The sequence below is a fragment of the Narcine bancroftii genome, chromosome 2 (assembly GCF_036971445.1).
Source record: "Narcine bancroftii isolate sNarBan1 chromosome 2, sNarBan1.hap1, whole genome shotgun sequence".
NCBI classification, from domain to species: Eukaryota; Metazoa; Chordata; class Chondrichthyes; order Torpediniformes; family Narcinidae; genus Narcine; species Narcine bancroftii.
Window position 1 is genome coordinate 276,304,108 of NC_091470.1, and position 26,273 is coordinate 276,330,380.

Sequence of the window (26,273 nt, forward strand, 5' to 3'; positions counted from 1 at the left end):
AGCAATGTGCATTTGAATAAGCTGAAGACAGAGTGAAACTGCTGAAAATATAGCTAAAGAAATCACTATAAAAGAACTTGAAGAAGGGTTTGAACTTGTTGAAGCCATCAAGGATTTTAAATCTGAATGTCGATCTGAACATGGAAAGAAGCAGCAATTTAGAAAAAGTGATCGCTAGCTATGGGAAATAGTATAATGAGGAAAAAAAATCAAAACCTGTGTAGTCAACTTTGGACATATATTTTTCTAAGAAATAGTTTAGTTATGATATAATTATGAAATAAATGAAAAAATATCATAATTGGTTTTATTAACCTTAACATTTTTGGCATTATATGCAGCTAAAGGTTGTTTTAAAAACACATTTTTATGTCTTGATGGACAATCTGAAAGGACGGGGATTCAATGTAATTATTCTCATTGATTCTTATACGAGTAAAAATTGGGACGAATTAATCTCGTCAAGCGGGGTTTGCCTGTATTTACCAGAGTTAGTCCCAGTGCCTATGTTTAGCCTCTAAATAATTCCTAGCCACCTGCCAAAAAAAAATTCTTTAAATGCTGTAGCTGCACCTGCCTCTATCACTTCCTCTGGCAGTTCATTCTACATTCCTATTGTCATCTGTGTGAAAAAGCAACCCCCAGATTCCTTTTAAATCTTTCCCCTCTCACCTCTAGTTTCAGACTTCCCTACCCAAAGAAAAAGACTATCACTATTTGAGCCCTTCATGATTTTATATACCCATACAAGTACAGTTCTCAGATTCCTATGCTCCAGGAAGAAAGTCCCAGCCCATCCTTTTAACTCAAGTTCAACAGTCCTGGTAAGATCCATGTGAATCTTCTCAACACTGAGCTTAGACATCTTTCAGCTTTCTTTAAACACATCCTATGGCTGGGTGACCAGAACTGTGCTTTATACTCTCAGTGTGACCTCACCAAAATCTTGTACAGTTGCAACGCGACATCCCAATTATTATAGTCAGAGGTCTGACTGATAAAGACAAGCCTTCTTCACCACCCTTTCTATATGTGCCGCCACTTTTATGGAACTATGTATCGGTGACCTTCAGTCTCTCTACACATTTACATGTAATACCTGTCCTGGTTTAACCAACCAAAATCCAACACCTCACATTTTTTGGAGTTAAATTTGCAGATGACACTAAGATTAGTGGAGTTGTGGACAGTATAGAGGGGCATTAAAGAATATAACAGGATATAAACCAGTTATAGAGACGGATATAGAAATGGAAATTGGCGTATAATCCAGACAACTGTGAGGTAGAACATAGAACAATACAGCACAGTACAGGCCCTTCGGCCCTCAATGCTGTGCTGACCTATATATTCCTTCCTTAAAAAAAAGTACTAAACCCTCCCTATCCCTTAATCCTCTATTTTTCCTTCATCTGTTTATCTGTCTAAGAGTCCCTTAAATGGCCCCAACGTTTCAGCCTCCCCTACCATCCCCGGCAAGGCATTCTAGGTGCCCAAAACTGTGTAAAAAAACTTGCCCTTGATGCCGCCCCTAAACCTCCCTCCTTTAACTTTGTACATATGTCCTATGGTGTTTGCTGATCCTGCCCTGGGAAACAGAAGCTGGCTGTCCACCCTATCTATGCCTCTCATAATCTTGTAGACCTCTATCAAATCTCCTCTCATCCTATTATGCTCCAAAGAGAAAAGTCCCAGTTGTGCTAACCTTGCCTCATAAGACTTGTTTCCCAATCCAGGCAACATCCTGGTAAATCTTCTCTCTGCACCCTCTCCATAGATTCCACATCCTTCCTATAATGAGGTGACCAGAACTGAACATAATACTCCAAGTGTGGTATTACCAGAGATTTGTAGAATTGGAACATGACTTCTCTAGTCCTGAATTCAATCTCCCTATTAATGAATCCCAGCATCTCATAGGCCTTCTTAACTATCCGAACAACCTGTGCAGTGACCTTAAGGAATGTACAGATTTGAACCCCAATGTCCCTCTGTTCATCCACACTCTTAAGTAACCGACCATTAACTCTATACTCAGCCTTCTGGTTTGTCCTTCCAAAATGCTTCACCTCACACTTATCCATCTGCTACTTTTCTGCCCAACTCTGCATCCTGTCTACATCCTCTAGTAACTTTTGACAACCTTCAGCTTCACCCTTCAGGTGTTGCACTTTTGGGAGGTTTAAATGTAAAGGGTGTATTGAGTCATACAGCAAGGAACAGGCCCTCAGTCCAACTTGCTCACATCGACCAAAATGTCCTACTCACATGTATTCTCATACATAGATTCTTAAAAGAAAACTTTCACAAACAACAATCAATGATTACACAATGTGTTTTTATGATGTTAACTAAGGTAATAAGCATTGGCCCGTGCCAGTGCAGCTCTCCACTCAATCAGATTAGGGCAATGAGATCTTTCACAAGACAGTGGTATCTATTTGGAAAGATTGCACTTCAAATACCATCCCCATTATTAGACTAGGATTGCCTCCATGATTCAGCCTGGAATGGCACATGAATCTCCAACCATTTAATTCAAAGGCATTAGTCAAATTGATGAAGTTACAGCTGGCAGGGTTCCAGAAGAGAGCACATCAGCACAGGAACGCAAACAGCAGAACAGCAAGAAAACTTGCACTTGGGTGTGAGATAGGCAAAGTTTAGATGGTTGAGTAGGTTTATATAGGTCAGTATATCTTGGTGAAGGGCCTGTGAAATTCTATGTTCTATAATCATACCAAGCCAAATTGTCTTGTGAAATTGCAGTGACTTGCACTTCTCATATTAGCCTGAATAGACATTAGCCACATCTTCATGTCTGGGGAACTTCTCAGCAAGGTTATCATTCAGAAAGGCAGCTACTAAACCATACCATCACCTTAATATATCGAGCAGGATTAAAAAAAGGAAAATTAATTTTTATTTCATATTCCAATTGCTGAATAATTTGATATTTTTAAAAATAATTATTAATGCTGATATATCTAGTGTGAAAATTGACCATGCAATTTTACTTGATTGTTCTGTGGAGTGCCTTAGTAATTTTATTATTCTCTAGCTATTTGGAGATACAATATGTGTAAATCAGCCATACCACATTATTGAAAGTAAACATTAAAGCATCAGGAGACAATGTTCACAGCAAAGATGCACGCATGATACAACAAAGCAACACCAATTATTATTTCTCTATGGCAAAATTATCACTGGAACTGGAAAGAATAATTCAATTTGGAAAAGAATATGCAATTCAACATTAAAAGTATCATAAACTTCATTCCATTCCATCTTAAAATGGGATAATTTCCAAATACTTCAAGTTAAAATAAATGGCAGTTTAAGCTCAGAACACAAAATCACAATTAACTGTTCCATTCAGACAACTGATATGACCAAAAAGCTATCAATATTCAAACAAACCATTTTAATTCATGAGAACTGTGTTAAGTTTCAGCTACATCATGTATATCTAAGGTGCTTCACTGAAGTAAAGAGTGTTAATGAACTGGAAATAAAATAATTTAAACAGCCAAATCACTATATTTTATCAACATATAAATATTCTGTTCTGCATATTATAGGATCATTTTTTCCCCCTGCAAGACAAGGCACTAATAGCTTTCCTGCACTGCTTCCATCCTGCATATTCCTGATATGATCATTTTTCAATTTCTGTATGGTGATATTTCAATGAAATGTAGCATCTCTGCACTTCATCAATATGAACCTTCATAACTGCCAGCAAAAGTGATTAGCTTCCATACAGCATAATGCTTTTGCATGCACATAATGATTAGCTCAAAACTGCTTTATTCCAGGCCAATGTCAACAAGTTAATAAATTATTCCTTTTGACATTTCAAGGCAAAAATGAACAAAATAAAGTTTACAGATTTCAATATTTGTTATTTTTAGTGTTCTGATGGACTATTTAAAAAAATATTTTATTTAAATTTCTCTACATATTGTCACAAAGCAAAAATAATCAACCATACAAAGCAGACCCTATTTTAAAATGGATATGATGATTCAATTACTTTTACAAATAATCTAGTGATTTGTGTGAACTGCAGCAAAAGCACCTTGCACCATTTATAAAAGAGGTAGCTGTTTCTTACCACATGTGTTGCTTTCAATGTATTGCTATCGAATCGAGTTAAAGTGGAGGTATCTTCGGGAAAGCGGTCACACTCTTCCAGCTCCTGAGCATTGCAGGGTTGTTCCTCTCTTTCAGGGTCTGCATTCTGTAAATTACACACAATGAAATAACATCAAGATGCTACAGCCTACGGGTTTCTGCTCAAAACTTATTGCTCTTCTACAGATTATGGTTGACTTAGGCTATAGGTACAAGCACGAACTTTAGCAGGCTATCCTGCCTCTGAAGGATCACCATTCCATCACATTCTCAAAGATCCACAGTTTCCAGCAGCAGCCGCTAGCTTAGTGAGTCACGTGACTATGGTTTCTATTCATTCCAGGGAAGTGAAACCCCAGTTCCCATGTCCACTCTGGTTTAGAACTGAGACCAAACAGGATTTCAGGTCTGTACAATTCAGAAGCATTGGTAGCAATACCTTTATACATTTTAAATATTACATATTTTGAAGAGTGCCCTTACTCCACAATTTGACAAACACTGAATTGAAAGCAGATTATAAAGAATGAAGCAGAGTGGACAAATTTAGAAATAGCATTTCCTAGTTATTTATGTAAATTATCTAAATAAGGACATAAACATGGCAGACTTCTAACTCTACACCATTCACTAATCCAAATAATTTGATACCCTTAATGTCCAGAAATCTATTAATCTCTGCTTTGAATTGATTAAAATTACAGATTCTTCATAGCCCTTTGGTGAAAAGAATCCCAAAGATTCACCACCTTGTGGATGAAGATATTTTTCCTAATTTTACTCAAAACAGTCAATCCTTCATTGGAAAGGGGAACCATCCTACGAGATCTTAATTTTGAAGTTTTAATTAAATCACCTCTCCTTCTTTGAAACTTGAGAAAACATACTACTTGCCTCACAATCTCTTCACAAATAGCACACCTTCCACCCAGGAAGTAGTCTGGTGAATCTCTGTTATACTTCTTCTCTGGGAGTGAACTCACGGTAAGGAAGTGAAAACTAAACACAATACTCTAGGTGCAGTCTCACCAAGGACCAATACAATTGTAGCATCCTCATTTAATAAAACAAAATGGTGAACAATCAGAGAACCTGCAGCAAATTTATCTTTAGCTCATCTAAATAACTATTCCACCTTGCTGTTTTATTGCCATCTGTTATCCATTCTTCCTTATCACCTGACCTGCCTAACATTTTAAATTTAGACATACAGCATGGTATCAGGCCCTTTGGTACATTGGTGGGGTTGGTAATTTAAAGTAATGGGGCCACCACTATATCCACAATGCAAACTGGTTTATCCTACTCTATTAGCTAAATGACACAGATGACATTACTTATGCCTACTCGCTGTCACCAAATTCACCCAGGTTGGTCAGCCATGATCTTGCCTTTTTAAATCCATGCTGACTACATATTAAGTCTTCAGTTTCTGGATGCTGCAGGAAAGAATCAACCTAAAATACAAATTTTACCAAGCCTGTTCAATCATTAAAGACTAAAACAGTATATATTATGACAGTACAGGTACATGATCCTTTATCCGTAACCTTTGGGGTACAGTGTGCTCCGAATTTCAGATTTTTCCAGATTTCGGAAAGCCAGATTTAAGCCCACCCAAATTGTGCTGCCATATCCAACTCTACCCCCTTCCAGTCGCCCTGCTGTCTTCCCCCACCCGGTCCCTCGCCTCCCCGACTTGTGTTGCCGGTCCCCCAGCCACCCGACTCGCTCTGCCGGCCTCCCGACTCACGCTGCCGGTCTCCCAACTCACTCTGCTGGTCTCTCGGCCGCTCGACTTGCGCTGCCGATCTCTCCCACTCGCCCGCCTGACTAGCGCTGCTGCCTCTCTACCCACTTGCTGGATTTTGGAGCTTTCCAGATTTTAAATGTCATCAACTCTCACCAGCATCTCTTCCATTTCTGCTCATCTGACCTGGCCCCCTCTGCCCCCAGATACAATAAGCAGGATTCCACTTGTCCTCACCTACCACCCCACCACCCCCTGCATCCAATGCATTATCCTCTGGAATTTCCGGCACTTACAACAGAATCCCACTACCAGACATATCTTCCCATCTCCTCCCCTCTCTGCCTTTTGTTGGGACAACTCTCTCCATGACTCCCTAGTGTACTCATCTCTCCTCCCCACCAATCACCCCCCCCTTCCATACCTCCCCCTCACCATGGTCCAGGGCCCCAAACAGATCTTTCAAGTGAAACAACACTTCATTTGTGTATCCGCAGGATTAATTTACTGCATCTGGTGCTCCCTTTTGGCCTTCTCTACATCGGAGAGGGCACAGACTGGGAGATCGCTTCGTTGAGCACCTTCACTCTGTCCACTCCAGTGAGAGAGACCTCCCCATGGCTAACCACTTCAGATCTGCGTCACACACACCTGTCCAAGACCACCCATAAATTGGAGGAACAATATCTAATTTTCCATCTGGGCATTCTCCAGCTAGATGGCATTAACATCAACTTTTCCAGTTTCTACTATCCTGCTCTCCTTCCCCCTCCCTTCCCCCATCAACTCTCCACTCTATTCACCTAGCTATCCCTCCTCCTCTTGCTTGTGGCTGTGCCCTCCCTCCTCCCTCCACCTATTACCACCTGTTTTTGCAACCAAGCCTCCCTCCTTACTCTTTTATTTGGATGCCTGATGAAATTTTCGCATACCTCGAAGGGCTCAAGCCTGAAACGTCAGTTATGTATTTTTATCTTTGCTATATAAAGGACATTGTTTAACCTGCTGAGTTTCTCCAGCTTTGTATTTTTACTTTTTCTCTTATATGTTGACCAGTCCCTGCTCCAATTTTACTCAGATACCACTCCTCAGTTCTTCCTCCGCTACATCATCGACTGAATCAGTACTACCTCCTGCACCCGTGAAGAACACAATAATTTCATTGAATTTATCACTAACTTCCTCCCTACCCTCAAATTTTTGTGATTTTTCTGACACACTCACCCTTTTCTTGACCTCTCAGTCTTCACCTCAGGAGACAAATTATGCACAGATAACTATTACAAATCTATTGCTATCACAACTACCTGGATTAGACCTCTTCTTACTATGTTACTTGTAAGGACGTCATCCCTTTCTCACAATACCTCCACCGCATCTGTAACTCTGGAGGCCTTCCACTCCAAAATATCTGAAATGTCCTCTTTCTTCAATAAGTGTGGATTGCCCCTTACAGTTGCTAATAAAGCTATATCTCTATTTCTTATATTTTGACTATGACCCAACCTCTCCCAGGCAGAACAAGAATGGAATTGTCTGGTCTCCACTTTCCATTCTGCCCACCGTTTGTATCTGACACATTATCCTCTTAGACTTCTGCCAACTTCAGCGCAATCCTACTGCCAGCCACAATTTCCTTTATCCACTTCTTACATGGATAAGTCTCTCAGAGATGTTCTAGTCCACTCTTCTCTCCCCATCACCCTTCCATCCTCTTAGGCACTTCACATAGGCACCTCAAATTTCCCTAATGTATATACCTCCATTTTTCTCGTATACCTATCTAATAGTCTCTTAAAAGATCCAATTGCACCTGCCTCCACCACTGTTGCCGGAAACACATTGCATACACCCACAACTCGTGTGGGAAAGCTTGCCTTTTACATTCTCCCTCTACTTGTCACTCCAACTCTCACACCTCTATCCAATACCCTATCACCTCTGGGCCCCTTCTCTGGCTTCTTTATGCATTTAACCTTTTTAATCTTAGTTTTAATCAAGGATCCCAACCAATCTGAGATGTCGACTGACCATTTCTACCCTGGATGTTGTCTGACTTGCTGAGCTCCTCCAGCAAATTTTTGTTCACTCAGGTTTCCAGCGTCTGCAGCTACTGTGTTTCTTTAATACAATCGCCCAGAAAAAAGTTTCCAGTCATGACACACTGGAAGTAAAGACTGCTATCTCATTCATCGTTATACAGTGCAGTAACAGGACTTTCAGCCCAACTTGTGCATGTTGGCTAAGTTGTTCTACCAGAGCTGGTGCCATATGCCTGCACTTGGGTCACATCACCCTCAACATTTCCTGTACATCTCTCTGACTTTAAAACAATATAAATATACCCACCTCCACCATTTCTGACAACTTGTTCCATATATTCACCACCCTCTGTGTGAAAAATTTACCCAAGGTCTCCTTTAAATCTTTCTCTTCAAATTTATACCCTCTGGTTTTAGACTTCCCTACCCTGGAAAAAAGACTGACTATTCACCTTGTCTATGCTCCTTATGATTTTTTAAACCTCTATAATATCACCTCTCCTCAGTTCCAACTAAAAGAATCTAGCCTTGCCAATCCCAAACTCAAGCCCTCCACTTCCAGTAATATCCTTATCAATCTTTTTTGCACCCTTTATGGCTAATGACATCCTTCCTATACCAAGGTAACTAGAACTGCAAACAATACTCCAAGTCTGATCACACCAATGTGGCGTCCCAATTCTTGTGCTCAATGTCCTGGTTCATTAAGACAAATGTGCCAAAGACCTTCCTTCACCACCCTGTGTATCTGAGTTGCACTTTAGGGACCAATGCTCTTGTCTCTCTGTATATCTCTGCTTTACCACACTCTACAGGCCCTGCCTTTTACTGATCAAGTCCTTACCTGGTTTAACTTTCCAGCTCTTAAATAAAAATAATAAATATTGCAAAATGCAAAACCTCACTCTTTCCCAAGTTAAATACCACCCCTCATTCCTCAGCCCACTTTTCCAGTTGATTTAGATCATGTTGTAAATTAAAATCAACTTCATTTTCTATTATACTATCTATTTTGGTGTTATCCACAAACTTATTAATCATGTCAACTATATTCTCATCCAAATTGTTAATATAAATAGTGAACAACAGAGGGCCCAGCACCAATCCCTCCGGTATAACCTCCAATTTAAAAAAAACAATTCTCCACTACCAGTCTCTGACACCCCACCCCCACCCTCCCTTTCACCAAACTAATTTTGTATGCAGTTGGCCAGCTCCTTCTGTTTCCCATATAATATGACATTCCAGGACAGCCAATTACTGAGGACCCTATCAAAGATCTTGATGAAGTCTATGCAGACAGCCTACCTCTTGGTTTCTTCTTCAATGAACTCAATTAAATTCATGAAACATGATTTTCCATCCACAAAGCCATTCTGACTATCCCTAATCAGTCCTTGCCTTTCCAAAAGAACGTGGTTCCCCAACAGCCCTTCTACCTCCTCCAACCTCATTACATTGGCAATCTACCTTCTCAGTCATGATGAAAGGTTCCAATCTAAATCGTTGACCGTTCTTCCCCCCCCCCCCACCCCACTAATGCTGGTCAATCTGTTGAGTTCCTCCAGCGGATTGTTTTTATCCATGGCTTGTCTATTCACCAACCTCTCCTTCCACTTTAAGAAACTACAAGCTTAAAACTATTTGTGCAGAGCTGCATCCCATTCCTCTACTATTAGCTCTTTGCCTAACAGCAAGAGTAATTATTTAATTTAGACATTCGGCAGGGTAACAGGTCCTTTTACACCCAATTGACCTATACCCCTAGTACATTTTGGTGGATGGCAGGAAACCAGAACCCCCGGGAAAAACCCAACCAGACACAGGTAGAATGTACTAACTCCTTACAGACAGCCTGGGACTTGAACCCAGTCCCGATTGATGGCACTTTAATAGCATTGCGCTAACCACTACACTAACCATGCCAACCTTCTCGTGTGTGACATCCTAACTCCTGTTTTGTACTGATATTAAGATTATAAAACTCTGCTCTTCACTATGACTTGGCTACTATGACTTGTTATAAGTGACACTTCAATGACTAATGACACCCAAATAAATTCATGAAAGATTATAATTACATTCTCTTAGTTTTGTTTTTGATCTATCTAGCAGATAAGCTCTTAATTATCAGTAATAAAAACAATTCAACTAAAATATAAAAGCTTTCAAATGATTTATTTACCAGTTCTTCAGTGGTTAGGTTTAACAAACGCTCATTTACTTCAGAAGTTTGATTGAGGTTCATGATGAATTCACCTCTTCTGTCACCATTGACAAGTTCAGGCCACATCACTCCTTTATTCTTCTTTAACAAGAAAATTTCCAAACTAGAGGAAACACATAAAAATTGTAAGGGAATAATAATTTTAATTCAAAAGGGCATGTCAGAATGAAGTCATTAATCAGGACAAGGTAAGCACCAGCATAGGACACCAAAATTAATTGCAGAAAGTACAATACAAATTTAAACATCCAAATGACTGAAAAATAAATGAAGTATTATGCTCACAGTAAACCACGAACAACAGTTAGGCAGCAAAATCCAAACATATCATACAAGCAAAATGTAAAGTAAATTTGGAGATAGAGAAAAATTTAAACCTTGAGCTAAGATGTCAGCCTCTTTATTGGGAGCTGCTCTTCCTTTTTCACTTTCTAAGATTAGAAGACATACCTTCAACCCAATACTTAAAGATACATTACGGATTTGGTTTCAATTTCAGAAGTTCTTTGACTTAAAATTTTTTATTTTATCTTGTACCATTTCTCTTAATTATTTTTTTCAACCATCTATAAATTTTCTTTCCACTCACATACTACTTTAAGTATTCCCTATGCCATAGGTGCTCTGTGATTAGAAAGGGATTGTTTAAAGTGGTATGTGGGTGAAAAGAAAAAGTTTGAAAACCACAGTTTTAATCATATCTCATTGACTCGTTACGTGCACGGTTTCATAACTCCAAATAAAATGCCAATGGCAATTTTTCTCAACCAAAATATTTCAATAACAATTGGGTCTAGTGCAGTGATTCTCAACCTTCCCTTCCTACTCACATACCACCTTAAGCAACCCCTTACTAATCACAGAGCACTGATGGCATAGGGATTACTTAAAGTGGTACGTGAGTGGAAAGAAAAAGATTGAGAACCACTGTTCTAAAGGAATCATAGGAAAAGATTTTTGGATTGGTTAATACCTCTTCAATATATGCTTGTCATTCTTTGATTCAGTTTAAAGTGGTATGTGAAAAGAAAAATTGGCCCATATTTTTTCTAATGTTAGTTCTATTTGTGATGGATGTAAATCAGAAGTGGCTTCTCTAACTCACATGTTTTGGTCATACCCTATGTTGAAGATGTATTAGATAGATATTTTTAAGACTTTGTCAGCTAAACTGGATATCAATTTGCAACCTAACCCATTGACTGCTCTTTTTGGAATTATAGTTCCAGAAGTGGGACGAGTTTCCATTTTCACATATTGGATTGCAACCTTTTCTACATTGTTGGCTAAAAGAGCTACTTTATTTAAATGGAAAGATTCTAATCCACTCTAATTTGGTTCTCTCAAATTATGTTGTAGCATTCGCGCTAAGTGGTCTTGGGGAAGAACGACACACACACCAAAGTCTTGAAGTCGAGACTGGTTTATTGCATTGGCTCTGATATGGCAGGAGCCATATCAGAGATCATCAGAAAACCGGACTTGGATTGGCCGGCGTTCACTGTCTTCCCACTGTGCAGGAGGTCACCTGGGACAATGGCCAGTGTCACCCCCAAGGTTCGCGCGATCCCTGCATTAGTTGACCATTTTGTTTCACAATCCATGTCTCCATGCGCGGGCCGCTACATGACCCCCCCCCCCCCCCAAAGAACCAGTGATAGGACCATTTCCCGTTGATTTGGGCAGTCTACTCCTGCATCGCAGGGGAGGAGTGAAGACCGGCTGGTTACAGTCCAGATATGCTGGCTTCAGGCAGTCTCCTCCTTACCGCCAATGTCATGGATGAAAGTAGAGCTGTTGTTCCTGTTGGGCGTTGCTGTAGTGGCGGCTAGTGTGCACCCCTTCACACGAACACATACTGACAAGTCTTTAAATCCCTGGGGATGTTATGTTTGGGCTGGTCGTGTGGTGGGGTTTGTTGCGGGACCATGGACCCGTTTTTGCCATGTTTTCAAGGGTGGCTGTCGGGTCTTCCAGGCGTTTGTTGGGGGCCAGGAACTCCCCTGGAATGATTAGCCGCAGACCATCTCCGCTGCTAAGGTGTTTAAGTCTCCCTTTGGCGCAATGTGAATCCCCAGCAGGACCCAAGGCAATTCATCTACCCAGTTGGGACCCTTGAGGTGGGCTGTCAAGGCTGCCTTCAGGTACTTGTGGAACTGCTCCACCAACCCATTAACCTGAGGGTGGTACACCATGGTGTGGTGGAGCTGTGTCCCCCAGAAGTTAGTCAGTGCTGCCCAGAGCCCAGAAGTAAATTGTGCCCCTCCGTCCAAGGTTTGGTGCTCTGGCCCCAAATCTGGATACCCATGTGTCAATGAGTGCCCTGATGCAGGTTTTTGTAGTGGTACCAGCCAGCAGGGTTGCCTCAGGCCATCTCGTGGAGCGGTTAACCATGGTTAGCAGGTATCTCACCCCATGGGATACTGGTAGCAGCCCCACTATATCAAAATGTACATGGCTGAACCTGCGCCGCGCTGGTTCAAAAGTCTGTGTGGGCTCCTTTGAGTGAGTCTGCACTTTTGAGGACTGGCAGTTGATGCAGGTCTTAGCCCACTGGCTGACCTACTTGCGGAGGCCGTGGCAGACAAACCTGCTAGCCGCCATCTTGACTGTGGCTCGTATGGCTGGATGGGGCAGGTTGTGTATGGCGTCAAAAATCTGGCACCTCCAAGCGGCCGGGATGATGGGGTGAGGGCTGCCATTGGAGATGTTGCACAGTAGAGTCAGGTTACCCTAAGACAGCTATCCTGTACGCAGAGATCTCACAGGATCCTTCTCTGCACTTTGGTGAGTGCCATGTAGTCAACCCCTTGGGACATGGCGTGGAACGACTCGATCGCGGGGCGTGACAGAGCGTCGGCTACTACATTGCTTTTTCTGTGATGCGCTGTATGTTCACGGAAAATTTGGACATGTAGGACAAGTGTCTCTGCTGTCAGGCCAACCACGAGTCTGATACCTTATGGAAAACGAAGGTTAATGGCTTGTGACCAGTGAAGACCTTAAATTGCTGGTCTTCCAAAAAGTAATGGTGTCACCCTCAGGTCTCCAGTCACCAGCCATTTTGAGGGTCAATCCGCATCTCCGTGTACAGGCTGCTACAATGTCATGTTTAAGTTTCGAGAAAGATATGAGTCGTACATCTGATACTTCTGTTAGATTTGAAGAGACTTGACAATCTTTTATAAATTATTTCCACATGACTTAGTTAGTATAATTATTTTCCCCTCTGGACTCTATTTAATTTTACTTCCTTTCTCTTGGGGTTTTATATAATAAATTTTTTCTTCTTTTTTGAAGATTTCAGTTTGAGGACATGAGAACACATTATCTGTGACTTAATGCAATATGTTATATCATATGATGTCATATAATGATGTTTTTTTCTTCCTTTCTTGATCATGTATTCCTAATCTCCTCATGTATTGTTTACCTATAGCATGACTAGTATGACTAATAAAAAGATTGATAAAGGAAGAGCTAAAATGTCACTAGACAGATTCCATAAATCACAGATTTGGCTCACAAAGAATGAGTTCAGAGATTAGGGTAGAAGGACAACTAGATTTGAAGGGAGAGAGGAATCAGATTGTTAAAATTAAAGGAGGGAGGGTAGTAAAAGTAGATGGCAATCAAAGTGAATGTGGGGGTCATTCTCTCATGTATATATTTCAATGCAAGGATCGTAGCAAGTAAGGTGGATGAGCTTAGAGCATGGACTGACACATGGAATTTTGATATTGTATCCATCAGTGAAACTTAGTTGCATGAGGGGCAAGATTGGCAGCTGAATGTTCCATGATTCCGTTGCTATAGGTGTGATGGAACAGGGGGATTCACATTACTTTTTAGAGTAAACATTACAGCAGTGCTATGTTGGGATAGATTGGACGGCTCATCCAGTGAGAATATTTGGGTGGAATTGAGGAATGGGAAAGGCATGAAAACACTAATGGGGATTGTAATGCGCATCGAAAGAACCAAAGACTTGTTGATCCAAACCAAGGCTTTTATTAACTAAAAGACTGGAGCATATCACAAGTAGGTCGACCAGTCCAGAATGACCTGGTCTGGCTAGGAGCAATCCTTTAAGACCTGCCAGTAGGTGTGGCTGCACTCTCAGCCAATCACAGTCATCCTACACTACCATATGTACATATACACATTGGTGATAGAATCTGTACTATCACAGGGGTGTATTATAATCCCCCAAATGGACAGGGGGAATTAGAGGAGCAAATTTGTAAGGAAATAGCATATGAGTAGTAAATGTAAAGTAGTGACTGTAGAAGATTTTAACTTCCCACACATTGACTAGGATGCCCATACTATAAAAGGGTTGGATGGATTGGAGTTTGACAAATGCATACAGAAAAGCTTTCTAGATCAATACATAGAAGAACCAACTAGAGAGGGGTCATTATTGGATCTTGTACCAGAGAATGAGATAGGTCAGGTAAAGGTTTGTGTTGGGGAACACTTTGGGTCTAGTGATCATAATACTGTAGTTTTAAGTTAATTATGGAGAAGGTTAGGGCTGGGCCTAAGGTTGAGATTTTTGATTGGAACAAGGTTAATTTCAAGGAGATGAGAGGATTTAGAAGGTGTGGATTGGGATCATTTATTTTCTGGGAAGGATGCAACAGATAAATGGAGGATATTCAAAAGGGTAATTTTTGAGAGTACAGAGTCTGTGTCCCTGTGAGGATTAAAGGAAAAGTTAGAAAATATAGGGAGCCTTGGTTTTCAAGAGATATTGGGAATTTGATTTGGAGGAAGAGGGAAGTATAAAATAGGTGTAGACATCAGGGAATAAATAATCTGTTTGAGTAATATAAAGAGTGTAAAAAGAATCTTCAGAAAGAAATTAGGCTAAAAGGAGATACAAGGCTGGTTTGGCAGGCAACGTATAAAAATAAATCCAATATGTTTCTATATATGCATTAAAACTAAAAGAATAGTGAGGGATAAAATTGGGGCCCCAACTGGAGGAGTCAAAAGAAATGGAGGAAATTTTAGGAGATTTTTTCTTCAGTTTTCACTTAGAAATATTGAGTCAGGTGAAGTAAGGGTAATGAGGTCATGGAAAATGTACAGATTCAATGAGGAGGTACTCCAGGATATTCTAAAGAAAACAAAGGTGGATAAATCTCTGGGTTCTGATAAGATGTTCCCTAGGGCCTTGAGGGAGGTTAGAGTACAAATAGTGGGGGCTCTAACAGAAATATTTAAAATATAATTAGCTAAGAGGGAAGTGCTGGAGGATTTGAGGGGAGCTCATGTTGTTCCGCTTTTTATTTTTTTAAAAAGTTCTAATAGTAATCTGGATAACTATTGGCCTGTGAGTCTGATGTCAGTGGTAGGTAAATTGGAGATGCGATGTATAATTATTTCGATGGACAGGGTCTGATTAGGAGCAGTCAACATGGCTTTGTGCCCTGGTAGATCATGTTTAACCAATCTTGTAGAATTTTTCAAGGAAGTTACTAAGAAGGTTGATGAAGGGAAGGCTGTGGCTGCTGTCTATATGGACTTTAGTAAGGCCTTTGACAAGGTTCTGCATAAGATTTTAGTTAGGAAAGTTCCATAATTGGGTATTAATGTTGGAGTAGTGAAATGGATTCATCCATGGTTGGATGGGAGATGCCAGAGTAGTGGTAGAAAATTGTTGTCAAATTGGAGGACGGTGACTAGTGGAGTGGCCTCAGGGATTGGTACTGGGTCCATTGTTTGTCATGTACATTAATGATCTGGATGATAGGGTGGTAAATTAGATTAGTAAGTATGCAGATGATACCAAGATTAGTGATGTTGTGGACAGAGAGGGTTTTAAAAGCTTGCAGTGGGATATAGGCCAGTTAGAAGAGTGGGCTGAAAGATGGTAGATGGAGTTTAATATTGATAAATGTGCAGTGCTACATTTTGGTAGGACTAATTAGCAAAGGTCATACACATTAAATGGTCGACAATTGAGGAGTGCAGTAGAACAGTGAAGTCGCATGAAGATAAGGTGGTGAAGGAGCTTTTGCTATGTTGGCCTTCATAAATCATTATTGATTACAGGAGTTGGGATGTCATGTCGAAGTTGTATATTAGTGTGACCAAATTTCGAATATTGAGTGCAGTTTTGATCACCAAATTATAGGAAAGATATCATTAAAATAGAGTGCAGAGTTGATTTACAAGAATGTTGCCTGGGTTTCAGGGTTGGAGTACAGGGAAAGATTAAACAGGCTAGGACTTTATTCCTTGGAGTATAAAAGATTGAGGGGTGATTGATAAAGGTATTTAAAATTGAGGGGACAGTAAAAACGGATACGCTTTTTCCATTGAGAGAGGAGGAGATTCAAACAAGAGGGCATGGATTGAGATGGAAGTGGGGAAACATGAGGGGGAATTTATCCACTCAGTGTGGTGGGAGTGTGGAATGGGCTTCCAGCCATAGTGGTAGAAACAGGCTCTATTTTAATATTTAAGGAAAAGTTGGATAGTTATGGAAGGTTATGGGTTGGGTGCAGGTCAATGGGACGAGGTGGAGGTGATGTTTGGCATGGACTAAACTAGCTTGCTTCTATGCTGAAATTGTATGGTTATATGATAGCAGCTCTCCTTAATGCTGTACTGGAACCAGACTAGTTTTTTGTGTTCAAGCTTAATTTCACAACCAAAGAAGTCATGAAGGTTCATTTACTGAGTGTGATCAACACAGGAATTGGAATTGATAGATTTTTGGATGTCAAGGGATATGGGGTTAGTGCAGGAAAGTAGCACTGAAATAGAAGATCAGCCATGAACAATGAATGAGCTGGATGAGCTCATCTTATTTTCCTTTCAATCATTCACAGCAAAACTAAGGTGGAAAGAACTGGAATAGTCAATATGCTGCATAAATTATTGTACAGCCCATAAATGGAGAGCTATCCATAACTCGGGTGCAAAATGCATTTAAAAAGAATACTGCAAACAATGGCTTTTAATACAATTATCTTGTGATTTCATTCCATTTAAGCATACTCTATAGAAAATGACTTCCAAGTCTTTCATATCCTTATCTAAAACTGAATTCAAAAAATTTTCTACAGCACAGTGCTATTTAATTTTTTTTTAAAGAAACCTGTAACTGCAAGTATTCAAGTTTTTGCTGGTTTTGCCACCAGTATCTGTGGTTTCCTGGTATTTAGAAAAAATTACCTTTACTGATCTACATCTTCAACTCCACAAATACATATTACCCATCCCAGTCAATTGCACGGTTGTGGTAAGCCATATTCTTCAGGCAGCTTAACATTATTTCTTCATATTATTTATCAACAAGTACCCTGTTATTATGCTCAAACAACAGCTCTTATCTATACTTTGCACCATATTTAAATAATTAATGTCACCGTCTCCTAGCATTTGCCCACATCTTTTGCACTTCCATTAAACAGCCTCCAACACGTTACGATGCTCCAGGTGGAATATTAGCAGGGAGCAAATCACAACTATACATGGCAGACCAAGACTGTATACCTGATGCTTAGGGGTTCAGTCAGCAGATCACAGACTACAAAGCAAATGCAGATCTGTGATTCAGCTCAAAGCTCAAAATTATGCAAGAACAAATGAAGAACCAGGTGTAATCAACTGAGTCTTCCTCAAGCTAAAATTATTTTAACACCTTCAAAATTACCAAAATTGTCTAAAACTGAATTCAAAAAAATTTCTACAGAACAGTGCTAATGACCATTCCTATTTGATTTTTTTTTTAAGAAACCTGTAACTGCAAGCATTCAAGTTTTTGCTGGTTTTGCCACCAGTATCTGTAGTAATACACCATCCAAACTTAAGATTAGGTAAAGATACCAGTAAAAATGGACATAAATGAAGTTGGATTCTGGCCTTGCAATGGTGTCATGAAGCAGTTTTAATGGCAACTCACTAATCACATTAGTTCAACATTGTGTCTGAGAGTATCTGGACCAGCTTCCCACACCACCCCCCCCCCAAAAAAAACAACAGAATGGAGTTTGGTTTAACATTCCATCTGGAAGTTGCCATCTCAGAGTGCAGTTCTTCCTCCCCCCCCCCCCCCCCCCCCACCTCCTCCCCTTAGTATGGCAGCAGACAGCTAGAAAACTTTTCTCTATTCAATCTTGAACCCACCTTTTCACTTGGGGATGAGTAGGCAACCAACAAGTGGATGGGGGAATGCTTTAACACAGGGTCTTGTGTTTTACTGCAGCTTCAATAAGAATGAATTCTGGGATTTTTAAACTTTTGATCATATGTCCAGACACACAACAGATTCTGAAATTTAATGGGTGGTAGCATATGAGGGGAAGTATGTAATTTCATCAATGAAAAATGACATTGAACTAGATAGGATAATATAGTTAATGTGGAGCCCATGTCTGTGCTGAATCTCTATCAGAGCAACTTGTTCATTCCACCCTTCAACCTTTTTTGATAGCCTTACAAATTCTTTCTCTCTATATTTGTACATTTCTCTCTTGAAGGCAACAATGGTCAAAGAATTTCCTCCAGGGTAGGGGAGTCCAAAACGAGAGGGCACAAGTTTAAGGTGAGAGGGAAAAAATTTAAAAGGAACCCAATGAGTAACTTTTTCCACACAGGCTGGTGAATATGTTTAAAAAGCTACTAAAGGCAGGAGTAGAAGTGGGCAAAATTATGACATTCAAAAGACATTTAGAAGCTACTTGGATAGGAGGGATCTGGGCTAAATGCAGTCAAATGGGACTCTTGAATAGATAGCCTGGTTGGCATGAACCAGTTGGGCCAAAGAGCCTGTGTCTAGATGCCTCCTCATTAAGTAGACTCAAACTAAATTTTCCTTTAGCTTTCTCCAAAGAAATCAGTCCCTGGCTCCAATCTTTCCTCATAACTGTAATCCCTTGTTCCAATATATTCCTATCAGAATGCACCAGATTCCAGCATCTGCAGTTTCTAGTCTCTAGCATTTAGGAAGTCTTCTTGATCTAAGACCAGAAATGTGCTGCAGTGATGGGCACTGGCCCCTGTGTTTGTCACAGTATGCCTATATTAATGATTTGAATGGGAACACAGGTGGCAGGATTACAGATAATATTAATAATTCGTGGGCAAGGGAAAAATAGAGGGAACGTTGACAAATCCAATTATGAATTTCAGGTCCTATACACAGCATGGCAGGACGTTGGGGAGTGCTGTTGAACAGATAGTTCAGAGTAGAATTATGTAGATCCCTGAAAGTGACAATACTGATATGGAGTAGTGCTTGCCTTCATTGGCTGCGGCATTGAGCACATTAATGTCTGTTGGACTGCTGTAGTTCTGGTGCCATGCTATGTGGGGATCTGAGGAGCAATTTTTACATGTGCATGGTAGGTACATGAAATAAGCTGTTGTAGAGGGGAGGCAGATACAATTGCAGTTTTAAACAATTTTACATGGATGAGGTTTCAAGGGATATGGAAGAAACACATGGATAAGTATAGATGAGTTATAGCTGAACAGACATTTCCATGCCATATAACTCTATGAACTGAGTAACAGCTCCATCTTAAATATTCTGTCAAAGCAGTATTTTATTTTTAAAAGGGAAGATTACTTTTTGTGTAAGCAATGCTTAGAATTCCTTTCCTACACCTCTATCTTAAGAAGCCCCTGAAAAATCTGCTAAATATTTTAGTCTTCTACCTATTAAAACACTTCCTCATGTGAGCCAATGTAAAACTCAATAATGCAGCTCTGTAGAACCTTACAACATTTTTCAATGTGAAGGATTTTAAGAATATTAAGTACACTGTTTTGGTTTGAGGCATGTGACTTTCCTTTATTTTTGATTCAGAAATCCAACTGCTCTTGCCATTCCTAAAAAACTGATTAATGATAACATATTCAAGTGTGGAACAAAGAGTACTAGACTTTTGGCAGATGAAAGATTTTTATATTATCCCAGTTGTTTGAAGCTGAACAATTTGCTGCAAATTTTCTTAAAAGGCACTTTAATCTAACGTGTGATACTGCTGCTGAATGATGAGCAATTATTCTTCCCCCTCCGCCCATTGCACCATCTGGCAATCTGTTACTGCCTTCCTTCGACTGATGACTCCTCACTTAATAGATTTATGGATTCCCAGATTCAGACTATGTACATCTTGAAGCTCCAATTCCTACATTTCAAAGATACAGTTTCAAAAACAGGCAATGTTCACATTTCCACATATTTCTTAAGGAGGTCCAATGCAGAAGTTATTTTGCAGTAATAGCATCAGAAAATGCTGACTATTTATCCCCAAATTCGTACCAAAAAGTATTCAGATATTTGGCATGTAGAAAATACTATTTAACTTAAAATTAAAAAGGAGCATTCAAGATAAATGCTAAGTGACGTGACACACAAAACTTCAAGCCCTGATTCTGCACCAAACCAGATCACATCCATTCCAGAAAGTCAGATGCTGCAATGATCAAAAATCATGCGAATTACATTTTACCAGCCTCCACAAGTTGACGCAGTGACAATAATATAGCGAGACATTCAAAGGTACCTCCTGCAAATGACGGTAACAATGTGACACCGTAGCTAGAGAAGAAGATGGCTAGCTCAGTCCTAGATAGAATCAGAATTTATTGCCATGAGCATGTTATGGAATTTGTTGTTTTGTAACAGTGCAAATATTACTATAAATTAAATTTCAAAGTAAGTAATGCAAAAAAGGAGAAAGTGAGGTAATGACTGTGGCTTACTGTCCATTCAGAAATCTCATGGCATAGGGGATGAAACTGTCCTTGTGCCTTTGTGTGCTTGTCTTCAGATGGTAGCAGTATGAAGAGGGCATGGCCCAGATGGTGGGGGCCCTTGAGGATAGAGGCTGCTTTCTTAAGACACCACCTCTTGTTGGCACATGCCTGTGATGTCACTAGCAGAGTTAACAGCTTTTTCCTGTCCTGTGCATTAGCATGTCCCTACCAGACAGTGATGCAATCAGTCAGAATGCTGTAGAAATTTGAGTCTTTGGTGACATACCAAATCTCCACAAAATATAGCTGCCAGTGAGCCTTCGTGTTTGCATCGAAATGAAGGCCTCAGGTCAGATCCTCGGATGTTGTCACCCAGTAATTTGAAGGTCTTGATCCTCACCACTGCTGACCCCTCGATGAGAACTGATTTGTGTTCTCCTGATTTCCTACTGAAATCAACAATCAATTCCTTGGGTTCACTAATGAGTGGAAGGTTGTTATGACACCACTCAACTAGCTGATCCATTTTTTTATTAGGGAACATGCAATCATTAATCGATTTAGGTTTAGAGGATTATCAGATTTCTTTTATCTATTTAGCTTTAGTCGTGGCTAAGAAATGTATAGCACTTACTTGGAAAGATAGAAATATACTAACTTTAGATAAGTGGTATTTGGAGATGAAATTTTGTTTGACTATGGAAAGGATATCTTTTTCAATTCAGGATAAGATGTCTTTTTATAAGTTAAAGTGGACTCTGTTTGCTAATTATATGCATTTAAGTTTGATTTAAATATACGTTTAAGTGTGATATTTTAGTATTGACAATTTTTTTTGCTGTTAGAATTTTTTTAGGTCAAGTTTTATCTCTTTTTTTTGTAAGTGGGTATTTTTTTCATATATATTGTCAATTTTATTAATTCTTTATTTTGGGGGGGAGGGTTGGACTAATTTTAAGTTAGACTATTAATATTGTGTTACAATTAACGGGAGGGGGTTATTTTGTGTAGTTTTCTGATGTAATATTGTAATCATACCTTTTTAAATTTTTTTTCCTATTTTTCTTTAAATGTAATTCTTTATTGTATTCATGTTATAAAAATTTTAAATAAAGTCTTAAAAAAAAACTAGCTGATCCATCACCCTCTTGAACTTCCTCATTGTGATTCTACCAATGATTCAGCAAATTTGCAGATGGCATTTGAATTGTGCCTAGCGATACAGTCATAGTTGTAGAGTGAATAGAGCAATGGACTAAGCAGGCATCATTGAGATGAGCCTGCGTCGATCTTCAGTGCTGGGTTCCAACTCGTCTGACTAGTCTTCCAATGAAGAAGTCAAGGATCCAGTTGCAGAAGGGTTGGGAGGTGCTGAGGTCCAAATTTTGGTGTTTTTTGACCAGCACTGAGGGAGTTATAGTGTCGACTACAGTGCAGCCTTCGATGAAGAGATGCTGGTTTCAGGAACACTTAAAGGAGGAACAGAGACAGATGATGAATGAAATGTAATACACATTGATAAACTCAACAGCCTGAGGAGGTAAAGGATAACAAATGGTTAGGGCCCCGAGCCCTTCAAGTATAAGAAACATTACTGTTTGTGGCAAGGGGATGAAAAATAATGGTTTTAAGTCGTGGAGGCCCTTGTGCCCAACACATCCAGAACTTGCAGCGTTGCACAGTTGATGAAGAGTAAGGGCCTGGAAAAAAATCTGCACAAAAATGTTAAAATTGAAGCACAAGAGACTGTAGATGCTGGAATCTGGGCTAGAAAACAGCTGCTGGATAACTTCAGCAGGTTGAGCAGCACCTGTGGAAACAAGGGATGGTTGAGGCCTGACATTAAGAAGCTGGCAGGTATGAGCACTTTGAGAGTAAGAACATGCAGCTATGGTACAAAGTCTTAGTGAGAACATTGCTGAAGATCACTTGAGCATTTGAAACAAAAAGAGAAGCATGAAGCTCTCCTCCTCCCTTTAACATGAGTTCTGAGAATGCAGGGTTTTGACCTGAAACATCAACCATCCCCCTGCCTTCACAGATGCTGCTTGACCAGATTTTATTTTTGTTTGATTCCAGCATCTGCGGTCTCTTGTCTATTCTAAACTATAAATTCTCTTCAAGGCATATCCACTTTGAAGTTCTCCTCTATTCAACGAGAGTTCTATGATTTCCTCTCTCTGTTCTGCTTCCATTGCTTCAACTGCTCACTATGACTCAGTACCACAGCTGCATGTCCTTGCTCAGTAAATGTGCTTCCCTCCAAGCTTTCATTTCAACTCTCCCTCTCACTTCTATATACCTGCTATTTTCCCTGAGTTCTGATGCAGGTTCCTACACACAATATCAACCACCCCCTTGCCTACATGTATGCTACTTGACCTGCTGAGCTCTTCCAGCAGTTTGTTTTATTACATTTGAGGTGCAGATGGCTGGAAACCAATTAAAGTCAACAAATGTAATGGGTGACTTGATTTTGGATGAACCTATGTAATAGAGATTGTTGTTGACCTTTTCAAAATGTATTTGGAGCCACAAAAGCATTCCTTTGTCTAAAAATAAAAGCACTTTTATAGCGTGGGTCTGTATGGTAACACCTTCTATGCCTGCTTTGAGGAGAACCCAACAGTGCCTACTTGAGTACCTGAAAAGGCTCAAAACCCTGTGATATGTCTCTGAGGCCGACATTAGAACATCATTCAAGAAGGTGAACCCCCGCAAGGCACCAGGCACTGACAGTGTACCTGGGAGGATGATGAAAATCTGTCCGCCAATCAGATGGAGTGTTCACGGACATTTTCAATTTCACTGCTGCAGTCAGAAGTTCCCACCTGCTTCAAAAGGGCATCAATCATTCCGGTACCCAAGAAGAGCAGAGTGAGCTGCCTCAATTACTATCACCCAGTAGCACTAACATCTACTGTGATTAAATGCATTGAGAGGTTGGTCACTGCCAGAATTAACCAGCACCTAAGCAAAGATCAGGAACCATTGCAATTTGCCTGTCATCTCACTCGCTCCACACAGATTCAACATAATTGGCTCTCCACTCAACTCTGGATCACCTCAAACTGCAACTCTTACACACAGCTGCACTTCACCGGCTACTGCTCAGCAACACCATTATTCCTCAGTGCTGGTCAAGAATCTCCAAACCCTGGGTCTCTGCATCTGGAACCTTGACTTCCTCATTGGAAGATCAGTCAGCACAATTTTTTTTAAATGTCCCCACCTTACTATCAACACAGGTGCACCTCAAGGATGCGTTCTTAACCCACTGCTCTACTTCTTGTATGCCCACGATTGGGTGGCCGGGCACAATTCCGATGCTGTCTACGAATTTACCGATGACACCAGAGTTTTCGGCAGAATCACCAACAGCAATGAAGAAGTGTACAGGAGGGAGATGGATCAGCTCGTTGAGTGGTGTCATGCCAACAACCTTGCACTCAATATTAGCAAGACCAAGGAGATGATTGTGGAAGTCAGGAGAACACAATCCAATCCTCATTGAGGGCTCAGTAGAGGAAAGGGTCAAAACTTCAAATTCCTGTGTCAATATCTCCAAGGAACTGTCCTGGAGCCTCCACATTGATGCAATCACGAAGGCGGCTGAACTTTTTAAAGCATTTTAAGAGATTCCGTATTTCACAGAATACTCTCAAACCTCTACAGGTGTATCGTGAACAGCATCCTTGCTGGTTGCATCACTGTTTGGTATGGAGGTGCCAAAACTCTGGACAAGAAAAATCTCCAAAGGGTTGTTAACTCAGCCTCCAACATCATGGGCACAAGACTTCACTCTATTGAGAACACCTACAAGGAGCGGTGTCTTAAAGCAGCTTGTATCCATCCAGACTATGCCCTCTTCACTCTGCTACCATTGGGGAAAAATGTACACTCGGCAGCACAAGATCAGCTTCTTCCCTACTGCCATCAGATTTCTGAAGGAAAGACTCTGCCTTTGACGTTTTGTGCACTTTTTAATTATTGTTGTAAGATTGTATACAGGAATGTTTGCCATGTGCTACTGCAAAAGAACAAATTTTATGACTTGTTCATGACAATATATTCTGATTTTAATAAGGTGAAGCTTAAAAAGATAGTCTGCATCAGTTTATCCAAATTATCAATGGTGAAACTATTCCACTGATTCCACAAGCAGTGATTACAATGGAACCAAGTGCTTCTTTTCATTAATACAAAAGAAAAATAGCGATCAACTGATGAAAAAGACAAACACTGAAAGTTTATAAAGCATTCTTAATTTAGAATATTAATTTAATTTAAAGCATTCTTAATTCTGTTAAACAAGGGGAAACAGCATGCACTTCAGAGGAAGTGATGGAAAATTGTGTCCACTCTTAAACCTACTTGTCTTTTTTTTGTGACAAACTCAGGAATAAACAAGTTTCAATCCCTGAGCACCACAGAGTGAAACCTTAATTTAATGGTAAGAATTGACACCATTTTTTTGAAATAGGGAAGTTTGACTGTTTTGTGAATTATGCAGTTTAAAAATATTTTTTCATATTACTTGGTTTTCTGGCAGAGGGATAAACACTGAGGGAAGATGATTTAAGCTTTAGTGGAACTGTTTTTAAAAACTGGCTCGCTTTCTCCTTGCATGAAATGTTTAATTTGTAGTTAATTCATTTAGTTTTGATTCTTTCTGACTATTTATTTGCAAACCTGCTGAATCATGTTTTACTTAATTCAAAAACCAGATGCAGTATATTAATAGAGGGTGATACCTGGTGTGGAGCAGAGGAAATGCACTGTGAATCTATTCATACTATGAAATAGAATTACATTTTTCTACACAGATTTTCTGGGTGAAAATGTAATTGTATTTTGATATTAATAGATTCAGAGTTCAAGTATTACAATATGTAAAAGCAGAATATCTTAAGTTAATCAGAGAGAACACAAATCTCCAAAGTCACAAGAAAAATTCCTCACACAATATTGAGAATGATTCACACATTTAGAGGATAAGGAGTGAAAGACAACAACAAAAGCGACAGAAGAATCATTAAAAAGTAATATATTATATACATTTGTGGTAAATTCTTGATTGATCATTAAAATAAAATATTTAAAAATTTCTGAACATTTCAAATGAGCAATTTAGAACAGTTATTCATTAGAGCATTTTCAAGAAGGGCTGATACTTGCATCCTACTGTCTGCATTGATTTGGCCAATCTACATTTAAAAAAAATCTCAGAGTGCTATCTCTTCATGCACAGGTTGCAGGATGATGATTTCATTCATTCAACACTTCTGTTAGGTTGAGGAAAGCAGGAATGTTAAGCAGAGATAAATTTCATGACTCCCTTCAGAACATTATCAACAAATGTGTGATTCATGCCAGGAAATGTGTAAAA

The 26,273-nt window shown here is 39.8% G+C and overlaps 1 protein-coding gene across 2 annotated transcripts in view; it reads right to left on the reverse strand.

Moving 5' to 3' along the window:
- The window catches only part of nudcd1 (NudC domain containing 1), a 200,489-nt gene that overhangs the window by 40,118 nt on the left and 134,098 nt on the right, over positions 1–26,273 (reverse strand). For both annotated transcript variants that reach the window (XM_069920993.1, XM_069920991.1), the window contains exons 7-8: positions 10,118–10,262; positions 4,121–4,246 (exon numbers count right to left, since the gene is read on the reverse strand). In XM_069920993.1, the coding sequence (XP_069777094.1) occupies positions 4,121–4,246; positions 10,118–10,262 (271 nt within the window). The remainder of the gene's footprint in view (positions 1–4,120; positions 4,247–10,117; positions 10,263–26,273) is intronic.